Here is a 20,663-nt window from a genome sequence, read left to right on the forward strand (position 1 = left end):
CCAGAACCTGTGGCCTTTTACGCACATTTCCTTACGTCCCTTAGAAACGACGTCGGTGTCGGTGTTTTCGCAATTACCAGTGACTTTTCGTGTTTTTAGTGCACATCGAGGCTATCGGTATTGATAGAGCGAGTACCACCTGCTAGATAAAGGGAACTTGCATGAGGAATTAAAAAGGACTAAGTTCGTATGAACTCGTAGGGCGTTCGGTAATAATCCCGGGATAACACAATGAAGGCATATTCTTGCAAATCTTTTCGTTGCCTTCACGAACGTAGCATTGCAGGCAGTAGCGCTTGCCGGAAGCCAAAAACGACAGAAACAATTTGTGCGGGGCTCAACGCCCCTAAAGTTCTCTTCTTTATTACACTGACGTTCGGAGAGCTTGCCAACGGTGAGTCGGACATTTTGCTCTAAATCTTTGAAAAGCATGCCCCCTTAACGTTGTTTGAAAACGTACTGAAATATACCGGGTGTTTGTGAGGTTAGTCGTGATGTTCGGCCCGGCGTGAACAAACTACGTATCGCAGAAAGATCGAACTCCGTGGGAATGTGACGCTAGTGGTTGAGATAGAACGAGAAAGTTTAAAAACCTGACGTTACTTGGATCAAAAGATAATTGAGAAAGACAGAATTTCCCCATGAGCCGACGTCGAAGCCTACTATCGTCAAAACAAGAAATGACTTTGCGGGCGACTGAATCAGCCATTTCAGTAGCATTGACAGTGATGTTCTGACGCAAGTGCAAACTACCCCGAGAAATAATGGAGACGTACCCCGTAACACAAAACGGACCCTTGTGTGTGAGCCAGGCAACAGTGACTTTGACGAAGAGTGTGATCAGCTTTTTGAACCTTGGATTACTCGGCCGGTTTTGTGTTAAGTGAAAGAAGCGCCAGGGCCGCGGGCGGGCATGCCTGCACGAGCAGCAGCTGCATCATGTGTATTCTGTTTTTCTTTTCAATAGAATCAGTTTCTAGTTCAGCGCTTAGTCCTGTGTTTTCTCCTCTGTCTATCCTTGTTCCAGTCGCGCTGTAAGTTATGATGGATAAGATAAATTTCATCAAGGTATCCGGTTGCCCTTTCTTTAAATAAATGTATTCACCGAGGCTATCGTTATACCGAGGCTATCGAGGCTAAAATGTATTCACTGAGGTATTCACCGAGGCTATCGTTATACCGAAATGTAAATCACCTGAACTTAAATCTAGCAAATAACTGTAAAACGCAGTCACACTGCAAAAATATCGTACAAAAAAGAAAAAAGAAAAAGCTACCCTCGGCAGACATTGTTTGATGTGTGTTACTTTTTTTTTTTTGTATCACGGTCCTATTGGTTACACGAAAACTTTCAGCACACCTGTGAGAATATAAAGCAAGATAGCTTCTAATATGCTCGAGGAAGGTCCGCAGAAAATTCAGTCACCATGCAGAGAGCCACCGTGTCTTTTCTTATTTTCCACTCGTGAACGCATTGTTGCGGTGCGTACGTTCCAGCGAGCGGTACACGCGCGGGTCCTCGTTTCAAATGCGAGAGGCAAACTCCATTGAATCGACGGTTGGCTATTTCGAAAAAGTCTCGATAGAACTGCTTTCGCAAACACGTAGCCGATGAATTTGAGCAAACCTTTCTCAAAATGTCGAAACTTTCTCTGCAGCCGTCAATGGAGCCCGGATCGTGTATCCCATGGTCATCGAGGAAAGGTCGCTGGACGACAAGAAAGTAGTCCGCGTCGACGAGCATTTAACCCTGCATCTCTCGAAAAGTTCACTCATTGGCGATGAACTTTACGTGTCTTTGAATCGAAACGGGAAAAGGATCGAGCAAAGGGTAATTACATTCTTGACGCTACCTACCAAAAGGGCAGAGCTCTTGGATGATTTTCTCTAGCTTTAGATAATGTCGATGGTCTTAGGGTTTCTATCGCATGTTCCAGACATGGACGCCAATGTAGGAGGATATAAAGCAAGGGAGGGGAAAATGTGAGAGCGTGGCAAGACGTCAGACTGCCGAGCTCTGTTTCGAAGGATCGCGGGGAGACGCAAGTGCTGGCTGCCTTTGTCTCTACTCGGAGTTCGAACGCGTTCGAACGCCGAGCGCCGGCGTCCGGCATTCGAACGAGAGAAGCAGACGACGCTGTCGTTCTCTCTGATTGTAGGGAGAGAGCGGGTAGACGCAAAGGCAGTCAGCCTTTGTGTCTGCCACTAATCGCTGGGGGGATAGCTGGCGGAATGTGTTAAAGGGACCATGAAATTACATATTTTTAAGGGGGGGGGGGACAGAAATAAATGACTAGACATTTGGATATTGCTAATAGCACATCCTTTAGTTGGCCGAAGAAAGCTAGTGGACAAGTGTAGAAGACGACAAGCCTGCTTTTTCGGTACAAAAATTGAAAATGTTTATACCGAAACGGCGAGAGCTGGGTGTTCTTTACCCCCCTTCCTCCGAAAGCTCTCCGCTTTTCACTGCCATCCATCCGCGGTGTCCAAGCGCTTCAGCCGAACCCAGCTCTCGCGTTGGACGGGAGCACTTTGTCACTCGGACGTATGCGCTCGTCCATAATCAGTCTGTCGACGAATATTTCGATTCGCGTTCGTGGCCAGTGAGTGCCGTGAAGGCACTTACCATCGCTTGCGAATGAAAAGTTTCCTGGTGTGCAAGCGGTGTTCGCACGGGGGAGAAATAATGTGCGTGACGCTGACAGCGGTACGTAAGAGCGGACACAATTCCCTTCTCAGCTTCGTCGTTCCCACGGGCGAGGTGCAGGGGGAGGGATGTCAGCGTTTGCAGTTGAATTTACCGTTTTGCATTCTTCACAGCACCGCAAACGAATTAAGCAACCTCAACATTTGACACCAAAGCGTTTGATGGCAGACTATTGTTAAAACAAATTGATCCGCCGCCGAACCGAGGTTGTTTGTACCGCACGAGCATCTCTCCCTCCCTCCGCGCTGGAGCTGACGTCCGTATCACAAAAGCCTGGCGTTTCCGTCGCGTCATCATCATCAATGTTTATTCACATAAAGATGTACAAAAAAATGTCTGATTAGTCATCTGGATCCATAGCCTACATGGCTAGTAAGGGATCCATTAAAAAAACATTCACATTTAAAGGGGTACGGAAACCAAATTCTGGAGCTCATTTCTTTGTTTCAGCACGACGCAGGTAGCAGCACAACCACAGAAACATAAATATGGCGCTAGAAAACGCAAGAAAACATATTTTAAAGTGAATTAAACGATAATCAAAAACCACCTGGTAGTTGGTTATGAAGCTTCAATGGAATGTCGTGACGACAACATGCCTCTGAAAGCAGCGCCGCAGCGGTATGTCCGCTCACTGGTATAGATTGCCTAGGCCTGAACGCAATACCGAGGCGTCTTGGTGGAAAGAGCCAAAACGAAGTGAGCCACCTTGGTTTCAGCTCTCGCGCGACGTGCAAACGCGTGCTTCGGTTGTTCTCAGGTTTGGTGCGCGTGCTGGCCCCGCGATATCTACAGCCCTTGGGTACTTCGACAAAGCGAGATTGTAACGCGTTGACGCCTCCAAGTGGCAAAACTCGTCACTACGGCACGCTTGGTCGTCCGAGGCATGATGACGTCAAGACGTCTGCCGGATCTCCCGAGATGCATCGCGCTCCTCCATGGCTGATTTTGAAGCGCTCGCCAAAATCGCGGCATTTAGAGCATAAAATATAGCCATCTGCTCAAAATACGACCGTGCGATTATTCATTACAGGCTTAGCTGATCATATTGAACTCATTTCTTGATGTTTTCTTTATATTTCAAGTTTCGATTCCGTATCCCTTTAAAACAATCCTATAGGCATTCACACAATCTATACATAGCTGCACAAATAATATAACTACTAGTACGGAGTTAACAGGGTGAGTTGTACACTTCAGATGAAATAAATCGTTTTAATGAGAGTAAAAAATTTGTTGCTAGTTTTATATTACATGAAATGTTATTCCATATCTTCGCACCAATGAACGATATTAAGCGGCGCCCGTAAGCATTGTAAATTATCGGCAAATTAAGGTTATTATAATGTAGTTGTCGGGTTTCACGTTTTGGAAAATTGAATATAGAAGAGTGATATGGAGTATTCTGGGTTAAAATTCTTTGGACTAAAGTGGCAGTCTTATGGTCGCGAGCTAAGTTGATGGGGATTATGTTTAATTCACTAAAAAGATGCTTAGCTGATGCATGTATAGGTGCTGCTGCTATTATCCTGATTGCCCTTCTTTGCAGAACGGTAACTCTCGCTAGATATGACGCGTAAGTGAAACCCCATGATTCAACACAATAGGTTAAATGAGTATGAAACACACCGAAGTAAATCATGCGTAATGTTTGTTTGCTAAAATGTTTCCGTGCTTTCACTAATGAAAAGCATCCGAAGGTTAATTTTTTACATAGCTCGTCAATGTGGGGAGCCCAGTGTAGTGTTGAATCTAGGGTAATTCCTAGGTATTTATAAGTGATAACTTGATCGATGTGTAAACCTCCTAGATGCAGGTTACATGTAAATGATTGTTGTTTCCGATCAGACGCGAAAACAATGAACTTAGTTTTTTTTTTAATATTTAGCACCAGCTTGTTGCAATTAAACCAAGTTATCGTATTTTTCAAGTCGTTATTTGCTAGTAATTCGGCCTCTTCAAGAGAATGATGTGATACTAGTAAGGCTGTATCATCGGCGTATAAAACTGCTTCGGAATGTCTGAGGCAAGCTGCGTAATCATTGATGAAAAGAGAGAAAAGTATCGGTCCTAACACCGACCCCTGTGGTACACCAGTTTTCACTATCGCGGTTGTAGATTGATTATGGGAAATTTGTACAAATTGGGTGCGGTTTGTTAAGTAGCTACGAAAAAATTTGCCAGCTGGCCCTCGAAAACCGTAACGCTCAAGTTTTTGTAAAAGAATGTCGTGATTAACAGAATCGAAAGCTTTTTTTATATCGAGGAATATGCCTATAGTAGTTCTATTTTTGTTGAGGGAGGAATTGACTATTTCTGATACGGAGTGTACTGCTGTGCCTGTAGAGAAGTTTTTCCGAAAACCATGTTGATTAGCAACCAAAATGTTGTATTTCTCGACAAAGTTCATTATTCTCGCGGCAATTAGTTTTTCAAATAGTGTAATAATGCAGGACAGAATTGTAATCGGGCGATAATTAGCCAGGTCATTAGGGTCACCACTTTTGTAAATTGGTACTACTCTCCCAATCGTAAGTTTTTCTGGGTAAATTCCCGAAAAAAATGCCTGGTTAAACAGTTTTTGTAGTGGGTAGCACAGGATGTCAATGTTGTCTTTCAATAGGTTTACCGAGATTTCGTCGTGGCCCATAGCTTTGTTTGATAACATTTGTCTGGCAACGCCAACAATTTCGGCGGCTGTTATTTCTACGTAAACAAATGTATTAATGCATGGGCTAGGTAGGATAATTTTTGACGTTTCATCTGATACTGCAGCTGAGGATGTACTTATGCTAATGAAAAAGTCATTGAACATTGACACAAGGTGCGCTTGATCACAATTAAGAATGTTCAAATCTGGTAAAATGTTACATTGTTGAGAGGACTTCATTACAAGGTTAATTGTGCGCCATATTTCTTTGGAGCTACCGTTAGCTTTTGCAATACGGCTGCTAAAATATTGCTTTTTACGCTTCCGCATGGTGGATAGCGATAGGTTCCGTGCAACTCTAAACGTTTCCCTGTAATAGTCGTTGTCCTTGTTTTGCTTCATTTTGTTATACCAGTGTTCCTTGAGCCTAATTAACTTCAGTATCTCCTCGTTCATCCAGGGACAAATGGGAGAATAAAGCTGTGCTGCCCGGCGAGATACGAATTTGTGTGCTATAAAACAAGATTTGAACAGTGTTGAACAGGTATCATATGCATTGTTAGTGTCGGTAAAATTGATCTGAGAAAAGTTTGTCTCCTGAAGGGACCTTTTAGTTGCCTCATAATTCCACCTTGATACACCATGGCCGACTGTGGGTTCTTTTTGAAGGTTCTTTTCTGCATTGGGAGCGACAATAAAAGTAGGGAAATGATCTACGACGTTTTCTGTTATAACCCCAGCTTTTACGGAGCTGTCTTCAAAATAGGAGAGTATATGATCTATTGAACAAGACGTTAGTGTTACTCTTGTTGGATCTGTAATATGGTTCTGGAAGCCGTAAGATAGCAGGAGGTTCCAGTATTCTGTACTTGAGGGGTCTGTTATATTTATGTTGAAGTCACCACAGATAATCGCTTTGTTATTTTTGTTCGCAAGACGGTACAACACATCTTCCAGCTTTTCTAGGAATGCCCGAGTGTTTGATTCTGGCGGTCTGTATATTACACCAACAATGACTTCACAATCCAGTTCCGCAAACAGCATGTCATACAGGCCTGTTTTTGTCTCTGTCAAGTTTGGTAATATCTTATATATGGTTTGTGAAGATATGTATAATGCTACGCCACCACCTCTTGAACTAGCCAATCTTGGCAGGGATAAAAATCTATAATTAGGAATGTTCATAAATTCATCTTTTTTAAGCCACGTCTCCGAGATTGCCACAACGCTGTATTGCTCATCCAGCCGCGTCAGCAAAGCGACCAGTGGATCATAGTTTTTGTTTAAGCTCCTAACATTACAGTGTAGAAGGCTTATAGCTTCAGAGCTCGTACACGGCATGGTGCACGTCACACCGTTACGCATTTCTAGCTCGGTGTCTTGGTTTTTGAGGCTATGCTATCTTATCCAGGTCATCTCGAGAAGCGATGTGAATGACATTCGAATTTTCTGCCTTCCTTGCTAGTATTTTTGACTGCGAGACACACACAAATCTCCAGTTTTTTTCTTTCTTTCTAGCAATTGCCATGCCCAGCAAAGCTTTATATTCTGGACAGAGGTGCTCGTTAATATACACCGCATTGGTATCTGAAAACCCGATATCGCTAGCTGAGAGCCTTTTCTTTTTTGCCGCTTTCAAGACTTTATCTCGCACGGCACGTGACGAAAACCTTACAATGATGTTTGTTTTTGTCCTGTCCTTTGTGGGCACACGATGCACCACGTCAATATCTTTGGGTTCGACGCACATTCCAACTTTGTCCCCTATCTTCTGAACAACTTCCATCAGTGATTCGCTCTGGTTTTGCAGAATCCCCTTAATCTCAAGATTGCTGAGCCTGGTGTATTGCTTCAACTCTGTTAACTCTTTCTGCGTGGTCCCAAGCGATTGTGCCAGTTGCTCTTTTTCCAGTTTTAACGCTGCATGCTCCTTTTTAGGTGCATCTAGTTCCACCTTTGTTGTACGAAGCTCTTCATACCTCGCGCCGGGAAGAAATCCCCGGAATTTCTCCCTGTGTGAATACCGCCTAAATAGCACGGTGGAAGTTCAGTGAACTAGAACATTGAGTAGTGGAAAAAGCGGCGGCCTCCGCGCGTGGCCTCCTAGACTGATGACGTCATAAAAGTGCCATGCTATTTCCTGTGGGGATCCTGGCACAGCAGCTGACGCAGATACGACCATCATCCTCCGAGATTTCTCGTACGCTCTGCTCCGGCCTGTCCGAACGCTCGGCTTCTCAACAGAAAAAGCGAGCCGAGTCAGTTCTCTAGATCTCCGCATGCTGCGTTTATAACCAAACCAGAAACGAAAACAGAATCGCCTCGCTGTCAAGTGAGAGTACGCGGCATGAAGCTTGCATTTTCACTATTCTCACCATCAGAATACAGAGCGGTCAGTCGATCTCCGTTGATTCCTAATTTTTATTTTCTGCTTCGGTCTTTGAGCTGTTTCGCTGGATAATATCTCAGAGTGGAAGATTTAGTGCGAATCTATATTCTTCCTCCGCGGATAGTTCCTGGGCCGGCAGGACAGGCATAACAATATTTTTGTCGTCATGTATGCTGACAGCTTCCTTAACTTCACTGATCTGTGCTGACATTTGTTCTACACCCTTCTCGCTTTCAAAATAGGAACCTTCAAGTTTCGGACTTCTTCCTTGCCAAAGGTCTGTGTCTTGCGACGGGAGGCGGGGAACACGTTTCGCGCTGCTTCTAAGCTCTGCAGACCGACAATAATGGTGATGATGATACATCGCAGCTATTTCTTTGTATTCTTTGGTTCAAAGCCCCTTTATGATTCAAAAGTAGCGCAGGGTGCGTCGATGCAGGAGACACGTGCAACGTGCAGCCCTTGGCGGCACAGCGCAGCACTGAGCTAGATTTCAGTCGCCATGTTCTTCCCAGAAATGGCGCGCGTAACGTGTTTTGAGCATTTCCACAACAATGAATGGCGCCACTTTTCCCAGGGTAGAGGGTTTTACTTTTGTTTGGTTGCGAGTTCCACCAACCGCTCCACAGTCTCCACTGGCGGATGCAATGGACTGAAAAACGCTGCCAGCGTGCGAAGAATCTCTAAGGTTATGCTCCGTGTGAGGCATTGTGTCGCACCTACCAGGGGGCGCTAGTGCTCTTTTACCGAGCGCAGCCAAACCTTGCTCGCACACGACAACCAGCCTGTTCCAGCCGTTCCCATTTTTTTCTTCCGTTTTCATTTCAGCGGGTATTAGCGGCGAGATGTTTTGGGTGGGGCCCTCCTATGGTTCCCTCACGTGACGTCAATACCTCGCAAAGAACAAACTTGATGGTGTTTGTAACTTGCATGGTGCAAACATGAAATCACTTCGCTCTTAAAGCAGCATTGCCAACACCGTCAGAATTGAAGTTCTCGTATTCCTCTAATTTCTGTCGATAATGAATCCTTTGATGACGTCATGGTCAGCATTCGGCCAATCGTGGCAAGCCGACCACAGCGACGCTTTCGATCGCGCACGTCGCCAATAGCAGGGCGGCAGGGCAGCAGGGCGCAGCACGAGAAGCACAAGGTCATCGGGATTTCGACACCAGCGCCACACGCGACTTTCAGCACTTTAGGGCTTCACGCGGCCGAGGAGGCACCGCCGCTGCTTTTTCAGTCAAGAAAGTAGGGCGAGGGAAAGTAGGCCGGGAAGGAGGAAGCAGACGGAACGCTAAAAAAAGGAGGAGGTTTCTCCCTCTCCTCTCTAGCGTCCCCTCTGTTTCCTCCAACCCGGCCTTCTTTCCGTCGCCCTACCTTCCTGAGTTGCAATGGACTATAGTTCTAGTTCACAATATCGGGAGCTTGGAGTCATGGCATCGGGTGCTCAAGACAGCACGACCACGTGATATCTTATTTCGCTTTTGAGTTGAGGATCACACGCTTCGTGTTCATGCAATGGCGACCCCCAATGTTGCTTGATACTATTTTGAAAACAGTCTACTATAGCGTAGAAATATGTGATCTTATTATATTTTAAAAATTCAAGCCGCGGTCACACTGATCATACATCATACAAAAGAGACGGTGTTCGCTGCATATATGATGACAAAATTATCTGCAACGGTCACACCTGAAGCATGCTTGAAGTTTGCTTGTTTCATAAATATATGTATGCTTCGGAGATACCTGCAGAACGTTTTTGCATGACCAGTGTGACAGGACCGCTATACAAGGCTCCGTCTTGCATAATATGAAGACAATGTTTGTGGACAGGCTTAAGATTGTGTCTGCAGACTGTTTCGTTTTATTTATTAGCAGCGTAAACGCGGCTTAACTCTTTCATTCCTGACTAGAGCAAGGTGATTTTGATTTCTTTACCAAACAGCTATCCGGGAGACGACTTTCGGAGCGGTTATACCATGACCGTAGGCACTTGGCCGCCATATCCTTGGAGAAATCTGACGGATTCTATAAAATGGTACGCCGATAAGAGAATGAATGCATCTAGCGTTTAAAACATTAAATAATTAATTAATTTGGTCGCTTTCTGTTTTGCCTTTACCCATTAGAGTGGACTGGTGAACGCAACGCACTCTATCCAGCCGCTGGTTGCGATGGCTCGGTCGCGAGGCGGCTCAATGCCTCACGCCGTACGTGCCATTCAAAAGCCACGCATCGCCTCAAGGTCCAATGGCATCCCAAACTGTGAGAAGTTAATATTGATCTATTGATTGCAAACACGATAACTATGACGATGGATACATATCTGCGAGGGGGATGTTGATAATCCCGATAAGGGCAAAAATACGAAGAACAGGACCGGCTTGTTCGAAATCAAATTAGTCCATTTTAGCTAACGCTGTCTCAAGTGCGCTGCGTCTGCTTTCGGTGAGGACTCGGATCCAATCATAGGTTTCGTGCCCGGGCAATGGCGGCTCCCAATGTAGCTTGATGGGGTTTTGAATATCGTCTATGGTTCCCAGCAAGCCCTCATAGGTTCGTCTGAATTGAGAGGGCTAACGCCCGGGTGAATTTAACGTGACGTCGTTATGGGTCACGTGGTTACGTGGTCACGTAGCTGCTATCAATGAATGAATGAATCAATTGAGCAATACTTTATTTTATGTCACAAGAAAGATGGCGGCTAGGGAAAAAAGCTGCATCAAGTGTAGCCTGACGGGGCCCCAGCTCCAAGATGGCAGCTTGTATTGGATATATATATATACATAGAGAGAGAGAGAGACAAAAGTAAGGTGCGCGGACACAGCAGCCGTAGGATGATAAAAATAAAGTTATAATTTAATGGCAAAAAAGTCACGCAAGAAGAAAGGGTGAAGTGCCGAAAAATAGTTGTATTAGTTTACAAGAATAATGAAAGCTAGGCACAAGAACGCTAGTTACGCGGGAAAAAAACCTGAAAAAGGACGGAACAAAAGTCAAAGCTTTTTTTTTTCCCCGCGTAACTAGCGTTCTTGTGCCTAGCCCTCATTATTCTTGTAAACGAATACAACTATTTTTCGGCACTTCACCCTTTATTCTTTCGTGACTTTTTTGGCCATTAAATCAGAGTTTATTTTTATCATCCTACAGCTGCTGTGTCCGTATATATATATATGTATATATATATATATATATATATATATATATATATATATATATATATATATATATATATATATATATATATATATATATATATATATATATATATATATATCTGTGTGTGTGTGTGTGGAGAGACAGTTCAACTTGGTTGCACTGTCTCTCTACAGGGCGCGGTACCGCCGGGGTCGAGATAGCAAACCGAAACTTAAAAAACCGTCGAATTTGTGTGGTTTTTCAGAAAACCGTAAAATGCTTCGTGTGCATTCTATCGTTCTGAAAATTTGTTGATTTAGTGTTTCTCGATGATGCTGAGCAATATTCTAATTGAAACCATGCCCTTAAACACAATGATAAAAAAAGCTAATTACGCATAAATATATAACAACTTAATTATCCCGGACTTTAATAATTTTCCTAAATGGGCCCCTGGCCCAAGACCAAAACGCCACAAGCTTTTTTTCGTTGCGATGAGTAGTTTTCGCAGGAGCGATTTAGCCTGCGTGCTCTGAAACACCCTGTATATATACAGATGCGTACTTTTAGCTAAAAGTACAAAACAAAACAAAAATGCACTACAGATCACGGGACAACTTGACATGTGCCTGGCCACTCCAGCTCCGGTGGTGTCGCGGCGTCACGTTGTGGTGCCACGTTACGTAGTAAGAAACTAAATGCGAGGTCTCAACACAGTAGTTTGTGTGAAGAAAGGTCATAACTGCAAAACATTTCTTAAGTCTAGGAGGGAAAGAATGAGAGTTTTGATTTGATTATCGCGAAGTTATTTGAAAGAGCTTTGTTGTCACATACGTACTGCTTTTTTTTAAACTTTTCTTGACTTCAATATAGACGAAATACTCCATCATATTTAACCTTGCCCTTTTTTCAAGTAGATGAAGATCCCGAATGGTTCGAGAAACTGGAGATGAATAGTGGTAAGACAAATTACAGTTACGTTTAGAATAGTAGTTGCCATGTGGTTTAGTTGTACCAATCTTTGTATTACGTCTCCCTTATGTAATGCCCGAAAGTGCCTTTAGGTTTAAAATAAGTAAATAAATATATAAACATGAACTGGGAGTAGTAAAACATTCAAGGCGTAACAGTGTTATGGTACCAGGGGGGATGTTTGTTTTGAAGGGGTTGCCAAACTGTTGTTTCTTGAAAAATTGAAGAAAGAAAGCGAAAGAGAAAGAAAGGTAAAGGTCGAAAGCATTCAGAGGACAAGAAAGAGTAGGCGCATGAAAGAATTGGGATGAGTCGTACTGGGAGGGACAAAACACTTCTGCAGTCTATCAGCGAGGTCGTTTGACTCGAGAGTTGAGGAACTCCAGTATAGTTCTGAATTTTCCGGTGTCGGCGAAATGAATCAAGTAGAAATGATGATGGTCTTTTCCGAAGGATTTCCGATTCCGATCGCGGAAAGCTTTGCGAGCAGGAGCTGACGGGCGTCCGAGTACTCCGTGCAGTGTAGCTGGACGTGCGTCCGAGTACTCGGTGCAGTGTAGCTGGACGTGGGTGCAGGTATTACGGTGAGAGCATTTGAGGCAGTCAGGGTTGTCAACAACGCATATCTTCGAGCGAAAGGCTCGTGTGAATGTTCTACTACATCAAATTGACACAAAAAACCTAGCTTTTCCTTTTTTTCGCCCTAGATCTTTAGTTAGGCATGGCTGGTGTGCCGCGAAAGTGGTGGTCCCTATACGTCCCATCAGCGGCCTAGACCGTTCAGGTTCATTGGGATTGGGATTGAACTTTGTAAACTATGTGCGAGTCTAGCCAACTAATCCGCCTTTATGTTGTCAAATATTCCCACAAAGGGCGCCTACTAAAACTCTACTTTCAATCACAGGCTCCAAAGGTGTGTTAGTTATATATGGCGTTGATGAGAGTCTCGTCGTGAGATCCATGGTATAGAAAGTCGTTGCGCCGTTTCAGTGTTCGTGATTATGAGCAGTTCGTGGGGCGTTCGAGTTAAAATGAAGTTGAGGGCTTTACACTTAGCAGTAAGCTTAGCAGTGGTTGAACTGACTTGCTCTTGAAACCGTCCGCTCCAGCTTATGTCATCTGCTGGAATCGTGAAGGCGATTGCTGACCTGCAGGTGCCACGATGTACAGACCGAATCGTGTTAATGCGAAGCGTCTCCCGATACTTAAGTGAGATAACTTCCTGTTTGGTGTTAGGAGGTGTTGGCTCGACCTCGCTCGTGCTCCATTTGTTTATTGTTTCTTTTATATTATTATTGTAATGTTAGCCGGCTCCTCCTTCTTACAGCTTCGTCGGCAGTTAATAACGAAATAAGGGAAAGAAGAGATTGGACAAATATTTCTATGACCATGCAGTCGAGTCCATGCTTTTCAGTACACTGTTCAAAATAATTTATATGAACTACGGAGCGTCTTCTGATAAAGAAAGTAAAATGTAACCCAGCTTAATTCGGTTTTCTTTCGCTTTTAGAATGGATGTTTCAGCATCACCACTGGCCCAAGGACACACTTTCGAGTGAGTAGGCAATTGTTGTGTTTGTGAGCAACAGAAGTTATGTCCCTTCGCGAGATTTCACATCAACATCCCAGGAACGAAATACATAGAAAAACTAGTGAAATTATTGTCAACTAACTTGATATGGTTGACAATGGTTATCTGTTACACAGCCTTCATATGTCATCTAGAGTGTCTAAGTTTATAGACCCCTTTTAAAAAGCCAGTCTTTCCTCTCAGTTCAGAGTCAAACCTGAAGTTCTAATGGCAGCATTACGCAGCATCCTGAACCAGCACAGGCAAACATATCACAAAGCATAAAGCCTAAAACTGGGAAGTTGGCCTTCGTACATCGCCTTCGCTTCTGAAAGTCGAGGGTGCTCGATTTAGGCAATCTTGTCCATGTAGATCTATCGCTCTACAATCGATAAATTGCCCGAGCTCCAAGGAGAATGCTGGGAATGTCGGTTTCACGCTCCCACGCGCTCGCCATTCCCGCATAAAATATTTGAAGTAAATAAAATGACGAACGCCTATGCAAGTTTGTTTTAGGTTTTTGCTTTAGAACAGTTACTGCTGCAGACGCCAGCACGTGCAGCGCGTGCACCTGCGTTTCCGGCATTTTCTTTCTTGTTTGGGTAATTTAGCAAGAGGTCTATGGGCAACGGCGCGACCAGAAACGTCGCTGAGGTCGGCATTTGTGCTTGACGAAAAGTTCAATATAGGAAGTATTCACAGGTCGTCAGTAAAGTCTCTGGACCCTAAGAAAACAGCGCCAAACTCCCCGCATGGTCGCCATACGGGGAGCTTCACTCACTTTCGAGTTCATAAGCCTTGAAAACTCGCGAGTTTGAGGTTGAGTGAGAAGCGTGAGTTCGGTGAGTTCATGAGTTTGGTGAGCTCACGAGTTCAGTGAGTTCAAGAGTTCGGCGAGGGGCGTGAGTTTGTGAGCTCATGAGTTCGGTGAGGGGCGTGAGTTCATTTGTTCGGTGAGTTCATGAGTTCAGAGAGTTCATGAGTTCAGCGAGTGGCGTGAGTTTATAAGGTCGGTGAGTGCGTCAGTTTGGTGAGGGTCGTGAGTATTTGAGTTCGGTAAGGGTCGTGAGATCACGAGTTGGATGAGGAGCGTGAGTTCATAAGGTTGGTGAGTTCATGAGTTTGGCGAGGCATATGGTCCGTTGGTGGCCACGGGTTGGCTGAGGGTTTCGGGGGTGACGTCGAGGAAGGGCGGGTCAGGTGACTTACCCGTACATTTCCGGGGAAGTTCAGTCGAAGCTCGGTTCGCAATGGCGCTGTTAGCTCGTACGGCTGGTTATCTACAAGTGATCGAAAAGGATGAAAGGTGCCTATTGATATATTTGCGCTCTTCAGTTGCTAATCGCTTTGCGGCGGCTTGGCGTGGTCTCTTGCCGCTGGTCGCTGCTTCGTGGCGCGATCACGAGAAAGAATGCAGGACTCTCCCGCTCGCCTGGGCCGCTCCCGTGTAGACCGTGAGGCACCGATATACGCGCGGCGTTTTGTTTTTTCGTGAAGGAGGCGAACGGGCGCTACGCCGGTACGCCTGAAGGCTGACGTTGCTAGTTGGAGTGCGCTCGTCTTATGCATGGTCGGTAATCCTGAAGCTAGTATTAAAATGAGTACCGGCTGGGAACTGTAAAGATTCGCCTGTATACTTGTTTGTTCAAGTTGTAGCCTGCAGTTCTGTAAACAAAAAGGACGCGTACAAGCCTTTGTGCTCGAGTAGGCCCGATACACCCGGACTTGTTCGACAGTGGTTTAAATGATGCTACCTTCATTTAGTAGCATACAATGTTAATTAGATTTTTGATTGTGATAGAACAAAAGTATACGACTATTTTCTAGATTACATTCAAAGAGATATGAAATATCCTTTGCTTTCGCTTTATATTAAAAATAACAAATTGGCGTTCTTAACCTGCTATATGACATCCCTTTAGTCGCTCAAAAGGGAGCCATTGAGCAGAGTCGGAATACTGGCTGCACCCGAAAACTTTCGCGCGCCGTAGAAATGGTTTTCTTACTAGCTCCAATAGTATATATATATATTAGTTATGATTCCTATATATTATTATTTATCAACCGGCACAGGTCGCGCCGATGCACGTCTCAGTCGTTTTTCAGGAGACTATTTTTCTTTTTGGCAACATAATTTATATTTATACGAATAAATAACAGGAAGAGGGGTAAGGTTCAAACCAGACTAATTAAACAAATCTTTGATATATGTGCATGCGTGCGCGAAAGCACTCTTCCCGTTTGAAAAATTTAAGTGCCACAATTATTTGTATCTAAGAAAACAAATCTCGAAGAAATGTAGCCCGTTTTATTACTTTGCACGACCGTGCTCGTCAACGTCCTGAAGTATAGCGTGGATATCCGAATTAGGTTATGAGTAGTTAGATGTGAAGTAATTTAAACATCGAAGGTAAAAGAACTTGCGCTTACACCGGGCCGCTCATTTGTTCAAATCAGAGAATAAAAATTAAAAAAATTGCCATCCATCAAAAACTAATAAATGATTTTAATATAAAATACAACTTTCTACAAGTTGCGTGTAAATATTTGTATTTAACATATTCACAATTTTGAACACGAGCACGTATTGTCTGAGCAACACGAATACCCAAGGCATCTGACAGAGATGACTACTTTATTTTAGGATCCGTAAAGTGTAGCATTTTATGAGGCACAGAGTCGGTAGATCGGAACTATCCAGTTTTAATTTGTATGTGCGGTGCGACGGAAAACGAGAGGTATGTGTCAAAAAATTAATGAACAGTAATATAATACGCACAAAATTCTTCAATCATTCCTTCTTCCAGAATAAAAATATACACCAGGCAGTTATTTTAGACGAAATAATTTGTTTGAACGAAGATAAATAGAAAGACAGACGTTTCCGAAATAACGTTACTCGACGACGAATTGCCGAGCAAGCCGTCCTACCATTCACGAGAAGTTGGCAATAATAATATTTCACACCTGAGTAGACAGCGATGCAGGCGCTCACTCGATGCTTGCACGAAGTTGTCGCGAATGCTTGAAACAAACTGTGCACACCGTGAAGAACTCTTCTTTACAAAACTCGCGATGATGCGCCCTTGTATTCCAACAAAGAGCACCTTCCTCAAGCGCTCGGTCAGCGCGCTTGAGGGGCGAGAAAGGAGTCGGATCGAAAAAAAAAGACAAAACATTTCTTCATTTGGTGACGTGACGACTGGTGCCTTAGCGGCGGAAGACGGCAGCGACTGTGGCGGAGTTGTAAAATGCCGCGCAACCCGCGCTCAACACGAGCGCCAGCGCTGCGACTACGGTGAGTGCGAGAACTACGCCTGACTGAGTGAAGTCGGTGAGTGAGTGAGTTCATGAGTGCGATGAGGGGCGTGAGTTCTTGAGTTCAGTGTCTTCACGAGTTTGGTGAGTTCATGAGTTCGGTGAATTCATGGGTTCGGTGAGAGGCGTGAGTTTGTGAGTTCGTTGAGGGCCATGAGTTTGGTGAGGGGCGTGAGTTCGTAAGTTCGGTGAGTTCATTAGTTCGTGAGTCAGGACTTGAATGTGAGTGCGGCCGTGAGGGTGAGACTGAGTGAGTTTTAGCATTTTTATTTTGAGCTAGATAGCTGTGAGTTCAGCCCAAAATGCCGACCTCTGACGTAACGTAATAAGACGTAAGAAAACGGTGCTTTGTGAACCAGCCTTTACGTTACGAAAACTTACACAACCAGTCACCGGAACATATCTCCTTTATGTTAAGCGTGGCTAACAGCATTGGCGTGCACAGCAAAGGGGAGGTGGGGCGAGGGGGGGGGGGGGGGGGAGGAGCAAGCGTGGTATGCCCCCCAACCCCCCTGAAGACTCCGGAGGGACGCAAATTTAGTACGGTACTATTTTTTGTTGTGCAACACAAATCTCTCTGATCTCGTCACCAATAACATTTTTATTTGGTTTAATGTTGCTTTCATCGACGGAAATAAGAATGTCTGAATGTCAACTTTGACGATGTTGGTTTAAGAATGCGATGACCCCAGGGTTCTATCGTGCTTTTTATAACACTATCAAGCGTGTAGTTCGCAACTTTTGATAAATAGCCATAATTACAACTCATGAGGTCACGACGAGGCAAAGTCAACGTTACTAGATTACCTCAGAAGCCGAACTCCCGCGGAGGGGGCTTCCCCCCTCAGTCACTTCAGTCCGCTTCCCGCAGAGGCTTCCCGTTGTTTGAAGCGCCATCTAGATTTTAGTTTTAAAACTGTGTGTTCCATAGAGCAGAGCCATATATTGGGAGAGTTTGGCCAGCTTGTGATCTCGTCGCCGTAACGCCCCCTCCCGAGTGAGCCAATCAGCCCGCGGCACAAAGTAAGAGGCGTGAGCTCATGCGCGTGAACTTCCGGCTACTCCTAGCTAAGCGGAGAGGGCTTCCATTCGCAATCATTCGCCCGGTAAAATGGCATCGGCATCCAAATTTTGATAATTTCCTTTTATATCGCTGGCTCTGACAAGAAAATGATCAAATGTTATTCCTTGGTGGGTTTTTAAAGCTACCAAATGAACTTCTCTTGACGTTCGACCGCAAACTTTTATTCAGGCGAAAAAGACGTCAGCCCTTAGCAGACGCCGCGTAGCCTCAATAGTGCACCGAAAGCGTGTTGCGCTTCCTCTCAAGCTTCTTTGGTGCTCTCCTCCCTCTCCTTCACTTTTCTTCTCTCCAGCGCCTTTGTCGCCACACCCACTGGTCCGGCTCTCCGTGTTTTCGCCATTGCGTTGCGTGGCGTGCGCTCGTTGTTAACGTTGTAGAGACGCTTCTAGCTTTATTTGTGCGACGTATTTCCTGACAACGTATGTCGTATACTATGCCCGACTATTTAAGCTCACTACCCGAGCCTGAACGGCAGCGGTATCGAAACAAACTGTGCGTGAACGGCGTTGCCTACGAGGATCCGTACGCCGTAAACAAGGCCTGCTGGACTTCCGACGTGAAGTTTGTGGGATATTGCTAGCTACCAACAAAGGTACCGATAGAGTAACCAAAGGGTTGTCTCAACAGCGGCGATATCTCAAAGGAAACGTCAAACCTAGTAGCGCGGTCCCTACATCTCCACGGCAATATGGACGACGTGTAGGGCTACATTACCGCGGGTCGGTTCGATAAATTACCTCCGTCGGTGCCAACGATCGTCTACCTTGTCTCACTCTCTCGAATATAGCGAAAGATAAGACACACGTACCAGAGTAAGGACAGAGTTCAAAAGCATTTATTAGAACACTCTTAAAGTGAACTACTATGTCCCCATCCAAAATGCCCCCCCGCGCCGGCAAGGTAAGAAAAAGGTCCTTACCTGGCCAGACGCGGGGTTCCGGAGAGCCAAGACCGGGGAAGCATCGGAGAAGTCGCCAACACACGTCCTATCTCTGTCGCGGTCACCCGGACGAGTTCTGACCCGCGGCCGTTATCACAGCCATCGAGGAAGGGAGACCACAGGAATCCCCACAAGTTGCTGCCATCGAAGTCGACGGCTCACGTCGTCGTTTATTTAGTTTTTTCGCCAAGCCAGTTCACGGCCGGCACGGTGCAGGCGTACAAGTCTCTCGAGGCCTACGATTGCTTCGAGTCGGTTTCCGCACTGCCGGCGGTCAGCAGACTATAGGTCAGCGGAAGTGTATTTAATAATTGATTAAATACACAGCGTCTTGAAGTCAAGGTATGATAATTTTCCTACCCTCATGACCACAAGGCATGACAAGCGGTGACGCTTTGTCCGTTCTGCAGTCTTGGCGGTACTTACGTTACTCGTTAATACTTTCCAAGTTTTAGAAAAATTACACTTAAATTTTTTTCGTGTTTTTAGGCATCACGCTATGTTTTTCATTGCGTTTTTTCTCGTGAGTATTTAGGTGAAACCGTAAAAAGAGATAAAGTAATTATGTTCATTTTCTGCATGAACATAATGTTTCTTGATATATGAGCTTATGCGTGCCTGTATCGTCAAAACCGTAAAACGTGTTAAATCATAAATCAAAAAAAGTAACGCAGAAACAACGTGCGTTACTTTTTATCGGTAGCGGTAACGCCTTCCTTTTATTTTTAGGCGACGTAGCTCAGTAACGCGTACCTTCTATTTGCAAGTATACGAGTAATGATTTTCGTTACTTTGTTTCGGTGACGCCTAGAATACTGCCGTTCTGTCGCCGATCCCCTTCTGCTTATAGTCGGTTGCAAGCTAAGAAAAAACCGGAAATGCCTCTCAGAGGAAAATGTAATCCTACGCCGAGAAACGCCAGCCAATCGTTTTCATGACGTCACGACTCCGTGGACCAATCGCGATCCTTTTGAAAAAAAAAAAAGAAAAAAAAAAGCTCAACATGGCTGCTGGCCTTAGCAACGCGACGCTAGTTTCTCGTGACAATTATTCTGCTTTCTTGCGCCGTGTTTTACGTGCCCGAGGTTACGCCACGAAATCTTAATGGTATCGGCTTGCGTTTGCAGCGGTTTTTGCGCGACAACGTGAGAATCTAGCGACGCTATTGCCAACGAAAATTTTGAAGCGGGCGCGACGCTTAGCACTGCTGAGAGGTGAGAAGCTACGTTGGACGTCGTCTGTTTCGTTGGATTTCTGTCGCCTCTGCCCCACATTGCTACTCAACAACCAGGCTGTTTCGTCCAAGAGGAATCAGGGGAATCGCTTTCCTATGTCACCTCAGTGGGATCCATGACGGAAGACAAAGAGAGTGGGGCGCGGTGGTGGTGTCGATGACGTGGGAGTGTGCCGATTTGTCAAAACCCGAAAAGTATAATTATTCTTGTTTTCTATTCATCCAACAAAATAAAGGCACACATTTCGTGCGCAAAGCCCACAAGACTAAGTAAATCACTAAATATTTATTATTTGCAGGAACTATAAGTTCCTGCAAATAATCGAAGGCGCTGGAAGACGGTATGTTAGACAGTATCTTGGACAGAAAATGAATTGGGAAGACGGTACATTGGACATGACTTTCTTTCTTTACTAAACAGCTATTTCGTTGAGAAAAACGTATTCTAACTTATTTAAATGTCCTGAATGAATTAAATAAATATTGTAGTAGTTTAAGACACGTTTCCTGGAGGAAGAAAAAGCAGCGTTGCTAGCGAACTACTTTCTCGACGGCGGAGGCACTTCAGATGGGCGCAATGCGCTTGTGGGTGGAGCTAAAAGATTGTTCTCAGGTTGCATCCGACTATAGACCATTCCATTTAGCGCTCTCT

At 44.8% G+C, this 20,663-nt stretch overlaps 1 protein-coding gene across 1 annotated transcript in view; it reads left to right on the top strand.

Moving 5' to 3' along the window:
- Positions 1-231: 231 nt before the first annotated feature.
- Positions 232-20,663, top strand: part of LOC115324709 — a 53,867-nt gene continuing 33,435 nt past the window's right edge. Inside the window, exons 1-7 of the mRNA XM_040209003.1 lie at positions 232-394; positions 1,659-1,831; positions 9,701-9,793; positions 9,885-10,027; positions 11,536-11,543; positions 11,817-11,852; positions 13,376-13,420. Coding sequence (XP_040064937.1) covers positions 232-394; positions 1,659-1,831; positions 9,701-9,793; positions 9,885-10,027; positions 11,536-11,543; positions 11,817-11,852; positions 13,376-13,420 — 661 coding nt within the window. The remainder of the gene's footprint in view (positions 395-1,658; positions 1,832-9,700; positions 9,794-9,884; positions 10,028-11,535; positions 11,544-11,816; positions 11,853-13,375; positions 13,421-20,663) is intronic.

Source organism: Ixodes scapularis, unplaced genomic scaffold (assembly GCF_016920785.2).
Source record: "Ixodes scapularis isolate PalLabHiFi unplaced genomic scaffold, ASM1692078v2 PGA_scaffold17__5_contigs__length_683569, whole genome shotgun sequence".
Lineage (NCBI taxonomy): Eukaryota > Metazoa > Arthropoda > Arachnida > Ixodida > Ixodidae > Ixodes > Ixodes scapularis.